This window comes from Sminthopsis crassicaudata, chromosome 4 (genome assembly GCF_048593235.1).
Source record: "Sminthopsis crassicaudata isolate SCR6 chromosome 4, ASM4859323v1, whole genome shotgun sequence".
Taxonomy (NCBI): domain Eukaryota; kingdom Metazoa; phylum Chordata; class Mammalia; order Dasyuromorphia; family Dasyuridae; genus Sminthopsis; species Sminthopsis crassicaudata.
The window spans coordinates 415297817-415316070 of record NC_133620.1 but is presented as its reverse complement, the minus strand read 5'-3'; the positions used below and the strand labels follow the sequence as shown (position 1 = coordinate 415316070).

The 18254-nt window shown below is 33.7% G+C and overlaps 1 protein-coding gene across 1 annotated transcript in view; it reads right to left on the bottom strand.

Moving 5' to 3' along the window:
- Nucleotides 1-18254, bottom strand: part of PALMD (palmdelphin) — a 68498-nt gene that overhangs the window by 3391 nt on the left and 46853 nt on the right. Inside the window, 5 exon segments of the mRNA XM_074262766.1 lie at nucleotides 2133-2487; nucleotides 2489-3210; nucleotides 4601-4714; nucleotides 4828-4861; nucleotides 5001-5115. Coding sequence (XP_074118867.1) covers nucleotides 2133-2487; nucleotides 2489-3210; nucleotides 4601-4714; nucleotides 4828-4861; nucleotides 5001-5115 — 1340 coding nt within the window.

The window sequence follows — 18254 nt, the reverse complement described above, 5'->3', positions numbered from 1 at the left end:
ACTGTTAGAGCAGAAGAAATGAGGATGTTGAAGAGAGCTGGTTAATTTCCAAGTTCAAGAAGGGGGAGGTTTTAAGATATGTAATGCAGTCTTTGTTGATCATAAATGGTCCATTATTCTTTTCAAAGTCTCCCAAATTGTTTTCTTAGCTGAAATTAAGCTGAAAGGTTTAAAGATTAAACAAAGCTCATTGTTGGAAAAGAAAGGAAAGCTGGTGGTGGCTCAGGCTTGCTTTTGTGAAGTCCCATCTTTTCAGTTCTGATCTAAGAAGGGAATTTGAGGGCACGCTCTCCGGGAAGCCAAAAGTTTCTGCAAATAACTAAACTAGATTTGGAATTGGCACTTTTAACTTAATTAGCTAAATGAATGGTATGGAACTCAACTGTTTGTCAGGAGGAGTGCAGCCTTAAGGACACTAAATCGCCTAGGAAGAGTAGGAAGAGACTTTTTTTTTTTTTTTTTTTGAGAATGCAAGTACAATCATACTTTAAAGATGTTTTGAATTAATTGGAACTTCAAAACCATTGGTTTTCAATCAAATTCACTTTAAAATATAAGCTTTAGAAATTCTTTCATTTTTTTTGTAATTCTTAGTGCCTATGATTCTTATATTTCACTAGTCAAAGTTGAAGAAGGTTATGGGAAATTCCCAGTATGGGAATTCCTTCCAACACATTACAAACTGTTTATAATGGAATTCATAGTTCTTCTTGAAATGCCTGAGGTATAGATAAGTGACTTGACTAGAGCCACCCACCTAATAAAAGACACAGGAGGTATTTGAACTTCAGTCTTCTTAACTCCAAGTCCAGCGTTTAATGTTCTATGCCATGGCTTCCTCAACAGTTAATATAGTCATTCTAATTTATTATGATATGCCTTTTTTTGTTTTTTACAAATGTGAACTGGAAATAAATAATCTGCCTGAGATATGATGACTGAGATGCAATAAATCTAAAAAAAGATGAGTTATCATTTTTTATAGAAAAAATGTCAAAGATGATTTCCCATTCATGTTTGTTATAAAAATTGATAGTATGAGAAATGCATGTATTTGTATAATAAATCTGTTGAAAAATAAATTTGCTGAACTGGAAAAGGGAATGCAGAATTAAAAGATACATACAAGCATTAGGAAAACTAGTGTTACTCCTATTAAAATATAGAAAAAATAAGGAAACGGATAATCAAGTTATTAAAATATAAAAAATCAGTGAAGGCAAGGTAGGAAAAATACCAGGAAAATAAAGTCTGTTGCTTGGCTTTTCTTGAAAAGTTAAGGTATATGTTAGATGATAGACACATAATTTTGAAGTGTTTGATATGTGCAGGGGAAAAAATACTGTCAGTTACTTAGTATAAAAAGGATTCCACTCTCTTCACATAAAATAACATATGATAGTATGAGAAATGCATGTATTTGTATAATAAATCTGTTGAAAAATAAATTTGCTGAACTGGAAAAGGGAATGCAGAATTAAAAGATATATAAAGCATTAGGAAAACTAGTGTTACTCCTATTAATATATAGAAAAAATAAGGAAATAGATAATCAAGTTGTTAAAATATAAAAAATACTCAGTGAATGCAAGGTAGGAAAAATACCAGGAAAATAAAGTCTGTTATTTGGCTTTTCTTGAAAAGTTAAGGCATATGTTAGATGATAGACACATCATTTTGAAGTGTTTGATAAGTGCAGGGAAAACAATACTGTCAGTTACTTAATATAAAAAGGATTCCACTCTTTTCACATAAAATAACATAACATGTCTGAAGAGGAACTTAAAATAACTAAGATAAAATAATGCAATATACAAGTATGACCACAATCTTTGTCCATCCTGTATTCCTTCTTAACAAAGCCTTTTTTAGGGCTGTCCTTGCAAAATTATCTACTTTAATATTGGATATGCCAAATTTAACCTTATGACTAAGAAGAAATGTGAGTTAATAAACTAGATGCATAATGACAACAATTCAGATGAATAATTTTGAAAACAATCATTCCATTTTAGTTTTTCTGATGATCCAAAAAGTGCTAAGCAAGAGGCTTATTAATCAGAAGGAGCAGCTTAAGGAAGCTATTCATCACATGATTGAACAGCATTGACATGCCTTGTCTTTTTTATTACCTGTAAGGGAAGGATCCTCTGTCCCATCTCCAGCTCTGTGGCCATCAAAGTTAGGATGGTGGATAGGATGATTTAAGCTTTCCTTTTGTTCATTCAAGGCTATAGACTTTTTTTGAGGTGATTGATGGCTTGAATTTTCATGTGGATTGATTTCTGTTCTCTTCCTGGGGAGTGGTGTTGGCTTAGCAGGTTGGTAAACCTTACTATAGTGGCCCACTGGATGATAGGATGGTTTTTCAGCTTCTCCTTCCTCCTCTTCATCATCATCAATCACCACCAGCTCAGCATGGATGATTCCATCATACCCTGTGAGGAGCTTTTTTTCTTCTTCATCATCCTCCTCTGCTTGCTGATATTCCCATGAAAATCATGGTAACAGGTTTTGAGTCATCTACATTACAAGGCATGGATTGAACAACATTGTATTTGATGTCTTCCTCATTTTCCTGGAGAGTTGGTGAAGGACATGGGTATACGGACTTCCTAATGGATGACTCTTGGGGGCTCTCTCTTGCCTTGGATGAGGGCACACATTCTTCCTGCATCACATTTGTTTCTTCCCAAGACGGCATCATCTTTGGATGGGTACGAAGGCTATCCTCTGTCTGCTGAACCATCGATCTGGGGCGAGGTATTGGTCTCGTGGTGCTGAGATGATTATCTTTCTGTAAGCCATTTCCCAAGCTGTGAGAAGAACCATTTAAACTGCCTAGTCCATTAGCTTGAATGTGCATCCTTTCTGGAACATTTGGTCCAGCAGTTACACCTTCTTTCTGTGGGGTTAAAGGTCTACAAAACTGATTGGCATATACAGGCTCGTGGTATTCAGTTGGAGATTTAGAGTTTCTCTCTGAGGCTTGTCTTAAAAGTTCCTCCACCTCAATGGGTGCTAGATCATCAGTGCCATTATGTGCAACATGGTGATTGGAGCTGACTGCATAGATGGATTTTCGGCCATCATCATAAACTTTTACACCTGTACCTTTAAAGTCATCAGATGGGAGAGGTATTGAAGATAATACTGTGCTCTCTCCAGTCTTCATATCTTTTTCAACTTTAATTTCCATGGTGTACAAAGCTATTGAAAGAGAGAAAAAGAAAGAAAGGGAGAGAGAGAAAAAGAAAGAAAGGGAGAGAGAGAGAGAGAGAGAGAGAGAGAGAGAGAGACAGAGAGAGAGAGAGACAGAGAGAGAGAGAGAAAGTTCATTTTTGATTTAACATTCATTCAATAAACATTTATTGGATTTTTGTTATATGCAAACTCATATTCTAGGTCAGAGAAAGACAAAAAAGCATAGAATCTAGGTTAGAAGATAAAAAAGAAAATAATGTAATTAAAAGAAGAATAGAAGGACTCTGCCTTTGATGTGTTGTTGCCTTTCTATAGATTAATCACTATCTCTCCTCTCTGGATTGTTTCCCACTGGGAAAGGATTAACTTGCAGGAGTGAACACAGACTTTTGCCTTTCCCTCATCCCCTTGTTCTTATTTGTCTTTTATGTTGTCTACTCCATTAGATTTTGTGCGCTAACTTGAAAGTTACATTTCCTTGTAAAGCTAGATTTTAATACAGTGTTTTTAACATATACAAAGTGTTGAATAAAAGTTTATTAAATGTTTGACTCTGCTCCCTGGAAATAGTACATAGTTCTCTTTTTAAACAAGAATTTACAACTATACTACTGAGAAATATATAAAGGAGAATTCTGACAGAATGTAAGCTTTTTGAGGGCAGGAACCACTTCATTTTTGTCACTGCATCCCTGATGCTCAGTATATTTTCTGGTACATAGTAAATGCTTAATAAATACTTGTCAATTGATTGACATCAGGAAATAATGCTTTTTCTCTCTGTCTGAAATTCTTCTGGCCTCCCAAGCTTTTCTCCCTGGCTTCAGACTATCTGCTCTGACTTTCAAATTGTACCCTTCCCTCTTCTAGGTATTTGCATGTTTGAGACATCTAATAAACTGCTTGCTTTGCCTATTGTCCTTTACTGGAATCTAGGCTCTGTCTTCTGAGATCTCCATAACAGTCTCTTTCCTGAGTTTGGTGCATGCATCAAGCATGTTTTCCCTACATTTAGACAGATTTAAAAAAAAATTTGACATACATCAAATCAATGACCTATGCTGGATGCCTTATTATTGTTAGAGCTTATATGATAGATGTTCTCAGGGTTAAGAAATACTAGATACCCGTTCCTGGTCTAGTTGAATATTGCAAACTCCTTCATGTTTTTGGAGGTTCACCTGCCCACAGGAATGGGTTATTAAGCTCAAGGTGGATCATGAGAAAAAATTTCTTAGATTATACAATTTCCTGCATCCCTATTTATGTTCATAAGTATGTTATAGAAATACCTCCTTCACCCCTAGTTATATTTATAAACAAATTTTGAAAATTTCAAAATGCAAATCCTAACTATAATATGATATGATGCCAATATGATAAATTAATGGGATACCTTTTCTATTTTGCTCATCTTCTTCTGTTCCTTCATCTCTTTCCCTCCTTAATCTAGATGGTATATAGGATTTTGGAAGATCAGGAATATTGGCATAAATGTCTTCAATGGTCTCTGTGAAATTAAGAGAAAGGTAATATAAATTTAGAATGTTTTCAGTCAATGAAAAAATTGCAAGCTTATTAAAATATCTTCATTTTATAAGAGCCATACTACCTCAAACTTACCTTCTGGTTTTTCTGTCTTTTCCACCTTCACAGACTATAAAATAAAATATATAATTATTGCAGTTTTTGAAAATTATTTCTAAATATAAGCTAATTTTCAGTAGTATTAGATACTTTTTTAGAGGAATAGTTCTGTGAAGGAATAATTTTTAAAATCCTTGTTGACTACTTACTTTTATAATGTCTTCTGCTGTTCTCTCAACTGATTTTAGTTTCTTTAAAATTGCCTCTTCATGAGCTGAGATTTTCAATTCTGCTTTTTCAAGCTCTTCAATCTCTTTCTCAAGTCTGAGAACAAAAGTTTATAGAGTTGGTAAGGGCTGATACGATAGAATATTGATCATCAAATATCTACTTAGAATATTATGACTGAAAGGAAAGGACTGAGTAATCTGTTTGGAATTGGGAACCATTTGTTCACCAAATACCTCCTTTTCTGCATGTCTCTTTGTGTTGGGAAGATGATCGACAGTTCTCAAAGACTTCCAAGAAAAGAAAAGCTCTAATAACTTCTAACATGTTGGAAGATTTTGGGTATGATTATATCTTTGGTCTGGTGTTTTTTTTTTTTTTTTTATTTTAACATTTTTACCAATATTGTCCTAAATTAGCAAGTTGGCATAGATAATTAACACACATATAATATAGTCAGGATACAAGATGATCTTAATATGTGGGACTGAAGCTAATATCATGAAATTTAGTAAAGATAAATGTAAAGTCTTACACTTGGGTGCAAAAAATCAATACCACAAGTATGAGATGATAGAGGTATGATTCAACATATGGTATATGTGTGTACACATCTGGGTCTGTTTTCTTCTGTCAGGGGATGTCTAAGCAACCATTTCTCTATCTATACTAAAGTTATGCTATTAATAGATACTGCCACTGGAGAGAATAACCCATTTATTTACCTGTAGGTAAAATATAGTGAGTTGTTCGAGGCACATCAAGTTCAAAGACTATTTTTTAAGATTCTGATTCCATGTCCTCTTACCCTAACAGTATGATTTCCATATTACATTTGAGTAGGTTCATTTTATTTCCCTCAACCTCCACATTTAATTTATATGCTTTTAACCTCATATAAGCTCCTGAAGATTATTATTTCCTTAGGATTTTCCCTGCCTCCTTTCAGTCATTTTCTGTTGTGCCTGATTCTTTGTGATCCCATTTGGGATTTTCCTGCAAAGATACTGGAGTCTTTTGCTATTTCCTTCTTCAGTTCATTTTACAGATGAGGATACAGACGACCAGGATTAAGTGATTTGCCCAAAGTGACGCACTAGTAAGTGTCTAAAGCCAGATTTGAATTCAGGTCCTCCTGACTCCATAAGTCAGTGCTCCATCCACTGTGCCATGTAGTTGCCTCTCCTCTGCCCCTAAGTAGGGTCATAGCATACTCATTATTCAGTGATGATGGTGAAATACTATAGGCTAGTGTTATCTACAAGAAAGAACATAATACTAAAAATTAGATCTAGTCTTGGCTCTCTTATTAGTCATTTCATCTCAAGCCTGCTACTTGACTTCTCTGTAACTTCAGTTTCCTTAGAAATAAAACCCCATATTTAATCAATCAACAAAAATTTATTAAGTACTGCCTATGTTCCAGGTACTGTTCAAAGCACTCAGGACACAAAGTCAAAAAATCAAAACAAAAGAAGTGGTCCCTACTTTCATTCTAATAAGGTTTGTAACATGTTCATAAATAAGTCTATACAAAAATCTAGTACTTGATGATGAATATGCTACAGTTCCTCAAAGAGCTCTGGTAATTAACATTTCTAAAGGTCTCTCAGATCTCCAGATAAAAGTTATATTATATGTTTGACCAAAGACATATAACACTTACTAAAATATTGAGAAACTATCTACAATCATTTGGCCATAGCCAACTCTTCATTTATATAGAGTTTTGTGGTGTAACTGAAAGACCATTGTATGCGAAAGGCAGAAAGGTCTGAGTTCAAATTCCACCTTAAAAATTTTCTAGCTTTAAGACTTTGGCAAGCCACTTAGTTTCCTCATCTACAAAATGGGGATAATTATATTTTTAGTACTTATTCTGTATGATGATTGTGAATATCAAATGATATGTTTTAGACATTTTGCCAAACTTAAAATATTATATAAATGACAATTATTGTTAATTTGGAATTTTTTGACATGAATTATTTAAAATCACAGACTGCCAACAGATCATTAATTCATAATATTTTATCAAAATTTTATTGAAATATTTATTTTCTATTTAAACTTATAATATGTAGGAATGGATGTTTGTTAATACTATTTATAAACAGATGTAATCCCACATAAAATCCCATCAATATGGATAGCAGGAATATGGAAATATGGATCTGTGACTTTCAACGTGAGGACTCTGAATGCTGCTATAGAAATGAGCCAGAGAGGATACTTTCTTATTTAATAGGTAAATCCTAGAGAATTGTCTGAAGCACAGACTGTATTGGGTGACTTGATCAGTTATGTGATATTAGACTGAAATTTTAATCCAGTTCTTCCTAACTTCAAATCTAGAACTCTATCCATTATGCCATATTGCCTCTAAGACAGCAGAAATATCACTGGCAAATAAATGGCCAGGATTCTGCTATTTTAAGGAACCAAAAAAGTTGGCTAGATTAGAATGGTATTTGAACTGAAGAATCTATATTTGAAAATGCTGAATTGGACAGTACATTGTTACTTTTGGCAATAACTAGCAAGAAAAAAGGATTTTAGTAGGCTAAGGAGGAAGTCAATACTCTCCTAACTAGATAACTATATCCCAGAGTTTTGGAGATTTAATAACAGCTTACATTTATAGAGTACTTTAAATTTTGCAAAGCATTTTCAAAATATTACTTTGATACTCAGAACAACTTTTTGAGGTAGTTAGTATTATTAATTCCCATTTTAAAGATGAGAGGCTGAGGCTTAAGAATGTTATATGACTTGTACTTATAGTAAGTTTCTGAGGCAGGATTTAAACCCAAGGTTCTCTTCATGGGTCACAGTGCAATGAATATTGCTGGATGCTAGTGCTGAATATTGAATAAATTGCCACATGACACAGAGAGGAATTTAACTTTATAAAAAGCCTGTTGGCCCCTTTAAAAAGAATTCACTTAAAACAGGGGTGGAGAATCTCTCTGGTTTTGGGGATGATCAGATCAGGCTCTGGATTTAATTTCATTTAGCCTGTGAGACAAATGCAGATAATTAATATCTCAATTTTTGTCCATAACAACAAAAAGCAACATATCTTTAAAACACAAGATGGGGGTATTGCTTCAAGAAAGTCATGGTATTTCTGTATCTGTGGATGCTTTGTTCTCTCTCTGACTGTATTTCTCTCAATATGTGTTGGTCCCTGCAACTTTGTCTGTCTCAATGTATTTCCCAAAAGTATTTTTCTCTGTCTTCCACTTCATTTTTTTCCACTGTTTTACTATCTATCACTTATTCTTAACTGATCATAATTTAGAACTATAAATATACACACACATTGTTGGTTACATTTATTGAAATAATTTATAATGTATAATTTGTACTTTACGTAGTTTTGTTCCTTGATCTTAATTTCAAGAAACACTCCAAATTATTATTTTTCTTACTTTTATATGCATATTCGTCCCCCTAACTCATTTGTCTCTCAGTATATATAAATGATTTTCCATCCTTGATTTAAAGCAACAAAGATGTAGGGCTTCAATTGGTACCTTCTTGGTATCTTTTGTTGGCAGAGGGCTTTCAGTAGCAAAAAATGAACCCCATTCCTATTCTGAAAACTCTTTGGAGATTCTTTTGAAAATTCTTTTCACCTTCTGCTGTATCTCGCTCACCCTGATGGTTCAGCATTTCCATTAGTACTGTCATTTCCTTCTCTGGTAGGTATTGCCTTTCAGAAAAGGCATTGGACTCGTGGAAATGCTGATTCAGTATGAAAGAAACAGGCTTTGCAACAAGACAAATACCCTTTTTGGAGCCTCCCTGACTGTGACAGAGGACCTGATGGATGCTAATGCCTCTTAGAGTTACTGGTAGTTGGTGGGCAGGTACCTGAGTGCCAATTTAGATAAGCAGAGTACATGAAAGAGGAGTTGTAAATGCTATCCATTATTGGAATCTATCTTCTGCCTGCTCCTTTCACTGAGGAAGTAGTGGGGGAGGGATACTTACTTTTACTTAGCAAGCTCTAGAAAATATCTTTCAGTTCTTCCAAAGTTTTGGTAATAACCCCCTTCATCACCAAGGGATAATTCCCTGAATTCAATCCTAACAGCAATTTGTTCTCTTACAAAAAGGATTGAACATAAACTTCAGGTTTTTTAAGCACTGGCTATTTCAGAAAGCAATTTTTTGGCTGCTGAGAATCCATTTGTCTCTTTCAGATTTTGGTAGTATTCAGAAGGAATCATGGTCAGGTAGAATTTATTATTATCAGAAAAAACAGATTGGAACTCAGGAGGGGTCTTAATAAGCTTCCAACCCAAGAGTTCTATATGCCAGCTCTTCCCCTAACTGTTGCCTAATTGTTTTTTTTTTTTTTTTAAAAAGCTTTTGAAAGTACTGAACACTTGTCAAGTATTTTGATAGGGATGGGTTTTATTTTTAATGGGCCCAATTATGTTGCTTTATATAAGCAAAGATTTCCTAATAATCAGAATTATTAGGATGGGCTGCTTTGGGTAGTAATGAGTTCTGAGAGGTCTTCAAGCAGAGTGGATAGAAATATTGCAGAAGGGATGATTTCATAAGTGATGTAGTGAACTAAATGGTCCCGAGGTTTTTCTATGAGGCAGTGTTGTGCAGTGAGAAGAACATTGGATTGGAGTTAGAAGATGGATTTGAATCCTGGCTTTCCTACTTGCTCCTTGTGTGACTTTGAATGAGTTGTTTAAGCCTTACGATCCTCATCTTATCTTTAAAATAAAGTTGTTGTATTTGAGGACCTCTAAGGTCACTTCTAACTCTAAATTTTATAATTTTATTCTTTATAAGCTCTATGAGGAATTTAAAAAGAGTAAATCTGTATGGCTGTCTTTATTTTTTTTCAAAATCTTTTTGAGTTGGGGAGGCAATGGGGTTAGGTGACTTGTCCGTCACATAGCTAGTGTTTAAGGTCTGATTTGAACTCAAGTCTCCCTGACTTCAGGACTAATGCTCTATCCACTGTGACACTTTGCTACCCCAGTATAGTTGTCTTTAGAACACAGTAATCACTTTGCTCATCAGAATAACTGTGGGTTTTATTCTTTCCTCTTAAATAAGATTGTAGAATGGTAAAGGCACCAGGTGGCAGATTTGTATATATGCTACCCTTGATGTATAAAGATGATGCTCCTGAAACACATTTGGGGGCTAATACTACGAATTGCTCATTCATCCTTGTGACCAGTGGTTCCAATTAGGAAAATGCATAGTGGAACCAGCTATTTACTTATCCTATATGAAGATCCCCATATGAATCCTGATCCTTAATTACATTGGTGGTTTTTAGAATATAGTAGGAATGTTGCTCTGGGGAACTCATTCTTAGTTTTGAATACTGTATTTATTGAGATGAGGCCTCAGAAGGCAATAACATTGCATTATCATTGGAATTAACTGTGTGTATGCACATACACATAAATACAAATATCACATATATTATTAATGGATAATACATAACACTCAATTTGTATTTGCTGAATGCACAGCTAGCCCCAGGCTAGTATAGACCTGTTAAATTTATTTTATTTTCGGGCAAGGAAACTTAGCATGACAGGCTTATTCAGATCTATTCATCCATTCATATGCACATATACATATATGTATGTATGTATTTATAGGAAAACCAATTTTCAGATTAATTTACCTACCCCTAGATCTCAAGTAATCTCATACTTTAGGGATCTATTATATAATTGGTGTAGATAATCCCTCCACTGATATAGACTATATTCTCTCCTAATTTACCAGAACTTTGAGAGTTTCTATGGTTGAAAATTTTATCAGTTGATTGCTCACTTTCTCATGATAATGTTCCTCAGACTTAGGTAAGTTGGGCTCCTTAGAAAAAAGGCAAGTCACAAGTCGTAAGTTCCATGAAGGCAGGAACTTTTTTTTGATAAATCTTGAAACACCCTTGTGCTTAAGAAATGTTTATTAGATTGGATTACATTAGATCTGGCATATATTTTAGATCATAAATGAAAGAAAAAACCCATGAGGAAGCACAAGAGCAATATATAAACAGAGGAAAATAAGAACAAGTAAACTTAATTTATCAAAGTTTGTAACATTAAGATTCTTACTTATGGTTTTATAGTTTAAAAAGTTTCTAAATAACAGTTTTAGTCACAAATGGTTGATACTGGCATTATATAGCTAATATTGAACTGCTCAAATTATTATTATTATTAGTAATAATAATAGCTAACATTTATTTAACACTTTAAGGTCTGTAAAATGCTATCTCACTTAATTCTCACAATAATTCTGTGAGACAGATGCTCTTATTATTTACATTTTACAGATGAGAAAATAGCCTGTCAGAGGATAGGTGACTTGCCTAAGATCATAAGCTATAAGTATCTGAGTTATGTGGAAAGGATAATATTATTATTAACTTTACACTTAATAGTAACTACTAAAATGAGGGTCTAGCAATGCAATGGATATATTTATGTGCAATGGAAGGAACAAGTTAATTTAGATTACAATTTGGACTTCATAAAAAAATGGTTTCAAGCATACAATCAATAGATTTGCAAAATATAGCCAACTGTAGCTCAGTTCTAAATGGAACCTATGAAATGACTAAGTTCCAAGAATACTAACAGAAGGTCTTCTGTGGGCAGTGTTTGCATAAATTCAGTTAGCAAGGAAGAGGTAAACAAATGGCTGAGTAATGCAAATTTATCGTTAGAAATGGAGAGGTTTATGGTAGCAATTCAAGACTAGATCATGGCCACCAGAAGCTACCACAATGATCAATGTAGATTAAGCTAGGAAATGTGTAGACATATAACACTGTAAAAGTTTAGCACCTCCTAGCAAGACTTTACCCAGTGGTTATAATTATAATCCAATTACATGATATGAAGGTTATTACCTTCATAAACAGACAATATATTTTCATATTATGAGTATAGAACTAAAAATATCCTGGAGAATTCAACCAATAAACCATATTTTGAATTGGTCCATTAGATTATAAGCTTCTTGGATAAGGATTGTCTTTTGCCTCTTTTTGTACACCCAGAACTTATTACAGTGCTTGGCACATAGCAGTGCTTGTTGTTATTGTTCTTGTTATTAAGTCATTTTTTTCATTCATCTTTGTCACCTTATTTGGGATTTTCTTAGCAAAGAAGTGGTTTTGCCATTTTCTTCTCCAGTTTACTTTACAGATGAATAAACTGAGGCAAACAGAGTTTAGTGATTGCCCAGGGTCACACAGCTAGTAAGTTTTTGAGGCCAGATTTGAACTCAGGATGATGTCTTCCTGATTCCAGGTTGGGAGCTTTATCCACTGTGTCACCTAGTTGCTAGTAGGCGCTTAACAAATATTTGATTTATTCGTTGACCCTAATTGCATGGACATGGCAATGAATCAGAAAAACTTAAAAATTATATTTTTCATTAATGCCTCTATCTCAAATATTCAATCTTCAAAAAAAAAATGTGGAACAAGATAAAATTCACATGAGAACAGCATGAGATACATAGCATCTCTGCCATGTTTTCTGCTACTGGAGTTGTATCAGGGATACTTTTGGTGAGCTTAGAGAAGATGAGCATATATATATATATATATTTTTTTTTTATTTAATTTAATTTTTTTGCTGAGGCAATTGGGGTTAAGTGACTTGCCTAGGGTCACACAACTAGGAAGTGTTAAGTGTCTGAGGGCATATTTGAACTCAGGTCCTCCTGACTTCAGGGTTGATGGTCTATCCACTGTATCACCTAGCTGCCCTGATGAGCTTATATACTAACACTTTTGCCCAACTTTAAAAAATTATTTAATCTGTCAATAAAATAGCTGGCAGAACACTATAAGGGCATCTTAATATGAATAGTGACATCCTAGGAATATTTTTCTTAGTTTTAGTGATTAAGATAAAAACAACCACCACAGCCACAACAATGTTTTAGTCATTATGAGTAAGTCCATCACTGATGAAGATCAGAATCCTTCCATGACTTATTAAACTATGTCATAAGTCACTGTGAGGAAAATCATATTCAATCTTAGTCATACCCTGCAACATTAATTTAGTCAGACTGGTCTGGAGAGGACAGATAGACAATAACTCATTTGACTTGTACTCATGGTCTTTCCAAGTTTGTGGGACCTGTCAGAACTTGTGCTCTGATAGTTTAATTTTGAGAAACCACATTATAGTAAGGCACTAGAATGTTAATTTAGTGGAGGACCCATGTTACACTAATTACCTGTCACATATGGCCATATTGTATATAGGAAAGCTTTATAGTTAGACTTCTCTGTGAGCTTTAGCTAGTAATAATTTAGGGTTGACCAAGGGTAAAAATTGTATTTCTTTTATAATATATAAACTATGCGACTGATGCTGATGATGTTAGGGAAATATATTATTTATCATCTTTTTTAAAAAGTGTAGCACTTTGATTAATATTTTGATTAATTCAATACAATTATTTTTCAATATCTAAAGTTTATATTTTACTTACAATACTTATATTAAAGGATGTATAATTCCTACAATATGGCAAATGCTTCAATTGATGCTGACAGCAACCTCTCCATATCTTCAAAGAATGTTTAGCTGTGCCCAAAATTATTCCTTAGGAGATAGTCAATCCTGTAGTCATGAGTGCCTAACAATAATAACAGGTATCATTCATTTTGAATGGTCAAATTTGTAAAATGCTTCATATACATTATTTTCTATGATCCTTACTACAATCTTGTGAGGTAAATAGTGCAGGGATTAAATTCCTACTTTTTAAATGCCTCTACAAAGGTCTTTTCTGTTATCTTATTGTAATGTAGAGATTGGTTATTAATGAAATTTGTAAAATACTTAGAAAATTTAAAAGTGCTAAGCAAATACAAGTTGTAATTATTACTGATGTTATTATTGTCAAAGGCGATGTTAATTGTGCATAAACTCTGGAATTTTCTACTATGCTACAAAAAGGATTCAAATATGTTCTTAGCAACAGACATGTTTTTTAAAAAATGAATTTTCCAGAGATCATTATTGATCACAAAATAGAAGATTTTGATTACATCAAACTAAAAAGTTTCTGTACAAATAATATTAATGCAAACAAGATTAGAAGGGAAGTAACAAATTGGGAAAATATTTTTAAAAACAAAGGTTCTGACAAAGGTCTCATTTCCAAAATATATAGAGAACTGACCATAATTTATAAGAAACCGAACCATTCTCCAATTGATAAATGGTCAAAGGATATGAACAGACAATTCTCAGAGGGAGAAATTGAAACTATATCCACTCACATGAAAGAGTGTTCCAAATCACTACTGATCAGAGAAATGCAAATTAAGACCACTCTGAGATACCACTACACACCTGTCAGATTGGCTAAGATGACAGGAACAAATAATGATAAATGTTGGAGGGGATGTGGGGAAATTGGGACACTAATACATTGCTGGTGGAGTTGTGAAAGAATCCAGCCATTCTGGAGAGCAATCTGGAATTATGCCCAAAAAGTTATCAAACTGTGCATACCTTTTGACCCAGCAGCGCTACTACTGGGATTATATCCCAAAGAAATACTAAAGAGCAGAAAGAGTCATATATGTGCCAAAATGTTTGTGGCAGCTCTTTTTGTTGTAGCTAGAAACTGGAAGATGAATGGATGTCCATCAGTTGGAGAATGGTTGGGTAAATTGTGGTATATGAAGGTTATGGAATATTATTGCTCGGTAAGAAATGACCAGCAGGAGGAATACAGAGAGGCCTGGAGAGACTTAAATCAACTGATGCTGAGTGAAATGAGCAGAACCAGAAGATCACTGTACACTTCAACAACAATACTGTATGGGGATGTATTCTGATGGAAGTGGAAATCTTCAACATAAAGAAGATCCAACTCACTTCCAGTTGATCAATGATGGACAGAGGTAGCTACACCCAGAGAAGAAACACTGGGAAGTGAATGTAAATTGTTAGCACTAATATCTGTCTGCCCAGGTTGCATGTACCTTCGGATTCTAATGTTTATTGTGCAACAAGAAAATGATATTCACACACATGTATTGTACCTAGACTATATTGTAACATATGTAAAATGTATGGGATTGCCTGTCATCGGGGGGAGGGAGGGGGGGTAATTTGGAAAAATGAATACAAAAATAAAAAAAAAAAAAGATATAAAAAAAAAAAGTACTGAAAAAAAAATGAATTTTCCTAAGTATGGAAAAGCTTATCATTAGCAAGTTGGTTACTTGATGAGAAATTATTTGACCGAACATAAGAAATAGCAAAAAAGAGTCATGTAAGCCCATTTATGTTTCTCCATTGCTGGTGGTGGAATGATAGAGAATGGGTAAGACAATACTTGAATCACACCATTCTACATTGTATAGAAATTAGCTCTAGTTGTTGTCAATCAAGCATACCATGGATGAGTAGGGAGAGCAATAGAATGCAACTTTAAGACAACTAAAAGCACAAGAAGAGCCAACAGTTATATCAGAAATAAGTGTTGACTTGCTTTGCCAATTGGGAAATCTGTGTGTGTGTTTGTGTATGTATGTATGTGTATATATATATATATATATACACACACACACATACATACACACATATATATACATGTGTATATACACATACGTGTATATGTATGTATATATAATGTAGTGTGAAAAAAATGTTTTTGCATGAGTTTATCTCCTAATTCATGGTAACCAAATAGATAATAATTTCCATCTTAAAGGTAAAGCATTCTATGATGATTACAAACTACAACAATAGGTTAGGTTGAGACACTCAAAGGATGACTTAAAGAGATTAAAAATCTCTTCATTCTTTTAACACAGAGATAGTTAAAAAAAGCCAAAGCATTTCATTTTAAATTAAATACTTGAAACCAAATTGATCTTCACAGAACTATTTCTATTATTTATAAATTTCAAATTTAATATAGAAATTATGGGAGGTTAACTCTGGAAGCTAATAGAAGGCATAGTAAATTGATTCATTGTGGACATCTTTGTGTTCTGACTGGATAGAGGGTGAACATGTGATTTCAAATTATGTTCTTGGGAATGCTAATACATGCTGAGCACTTAATATATGTTAAATGATTGTAATAATCATTCAATTTTACCTCTACCTAGGTGGTACATAATTCTCAAGTGACCTTCAAATATTATAGAAAAAAAATTAGGTAAATTAACTGGAGATGCTATTACCCAGGGTTAAGGAAGTATTTTGTTCATTTTTAATGTTTTAAAGTAGATAATTCTATAGTGAATAAATTATACATAATTATGCAGTGAAATGGCAAAACAGTCGATGTAAAGTAAGTTAGCAAAAGTATTGACTCTTGATTGACAAATGACTGGTGTGGTTCCCCGTAACCCCTAACATATAACTCTACCTTGTAAAATGATTAGTATTAAAGACTATCTAATTTCTCTTCCATGTTCAACTCTGTTAATTGTTTAGCTTTGTTTTCAAGAACAGGAGCTCAATTATTTAATGACAGATGATGGGGCAGTCAACCAGTTGATGTAGACCAGGAGTTCAGGTGGAAACTTTCATGATATAACCAACAACTCACATTGGAATGGGGGCTACTATTGGGTGGGTGAAGAAATTATCCAGAAAAACAATTTCTTTTGCAAGAGAGTAAATTTAATTGTAAAGGTTACCTTGGGGAGACATATGAATGACTACAACACAGAGACATATGGTCAAAATACTTCTAATATGAACAACTTTTGAGATAACTCTTGGGAAGCTTAGTCTCTTTGGCTGTTTTGCTATCCACCAAAATACAAAAGAGTTAGTAAACTCACTTGATTTGATATCATTTAGGCCTTTCTTCAAATACTCCCAAGATTTGAATTTTAAAAGGCTGGATATAACAAAGATAATTACAATAAAAAATAAAAAAGTAAAAATGATTTTAGAAATACAAAATCAGATAAAAATATATTATTTCAAAGAGTCCCTGTTTCTAGAATTTCCTGTCTCTCTATATGGACCAGAGATGAAAAATCTATTTTCTTGAATACAAAGCTCCACTTGTATTGGATATTCTCATCCTTTTAAGGTTAACATCAATGGGGTTTAAAAATTCTGGAAGTATTACTGGCAGACATGGAGAGGAAAAGAAGAAAAAGGAGGAGGAGGAGGAAAAGAAAGGGAGGAGAAGAGGAGGAGGAGAAGAGAAAGAGAAAAGAAGGGGGAAAAGAGGAAATGGAGGAGGAAGAGAAGAAGGAGGAGGAGAAAGAGGAGAGAAAGGGGAGGGAGAGGAAGAGAAGAGAAAAGGGAGGGAGAGGAAGAGGAAGAAGGTAGGAAGGAAGAGAGAAATAGAATGAAAGGAAGGGAGGGAGGGAGAGATGTGGAGAGAAGGAAAAGAAGAGAGAGAGGAGAGAAGAAAAAGAGGAGGAGGAGAGGAAGAGGGAGAGAAGGAGGTATATATTTTGGGGATCTATGGAAACTATTTTGCTATAAACCTATTTTTAACTTTGAGAATCTTAGCTAGATGAATTACCATTCCATTTTTAAGGCTATTTAAAATGTTCTTTGATAGTTGATTGCTTTCAAATCTTTTGCTGGCATATCATTGTAAGTTAATCTTTTTCTATTAGTTAAAAATTTTTTTCTTAAAAAAAGGTATTTATAAATTGACTTTGGTTATCATCATTCATACTTTTCATACTATAATGTTAGCTGGAAGCTTTATGCATTCAGCTCTTTGTGTTAAATATTTAAAATATTTTCCAATTTTAAAACAAATAGCAACAACAAAATAAACAGAACATACAGGATTGTTTTTTAAGTAAGAAATAGGCATTTGGGGAATAATGTTTTCAAAGACTGCTAGGATTAGAAAAATTCTAGCTGGCTTTTTTTTTTGTTAGCTCTGCTTGGACACAGTATAAAAAATAACCACAAATGCTAATCAAGTAAGAAATGATGAAAATTTGATAAATCAAATAGAGTATTGGTGATGAACAACGAATATATTATATATAGAATCATATCTATAGCTAAAAAGGAAACTCAGGAACCATCTAATATAACTTCCTCTTTTTATTGCTGGGGGAAACTGAGATCAAGGGAGGTTGTTTCACACATAGTAAATTGAGTGACTTCATGCTCCCAGTAATATGTTTTCTGTCCCTAGATACTAGCAAAACTTAGTGGGATATTTGATCAGGTAAAAAGGAACAGGAA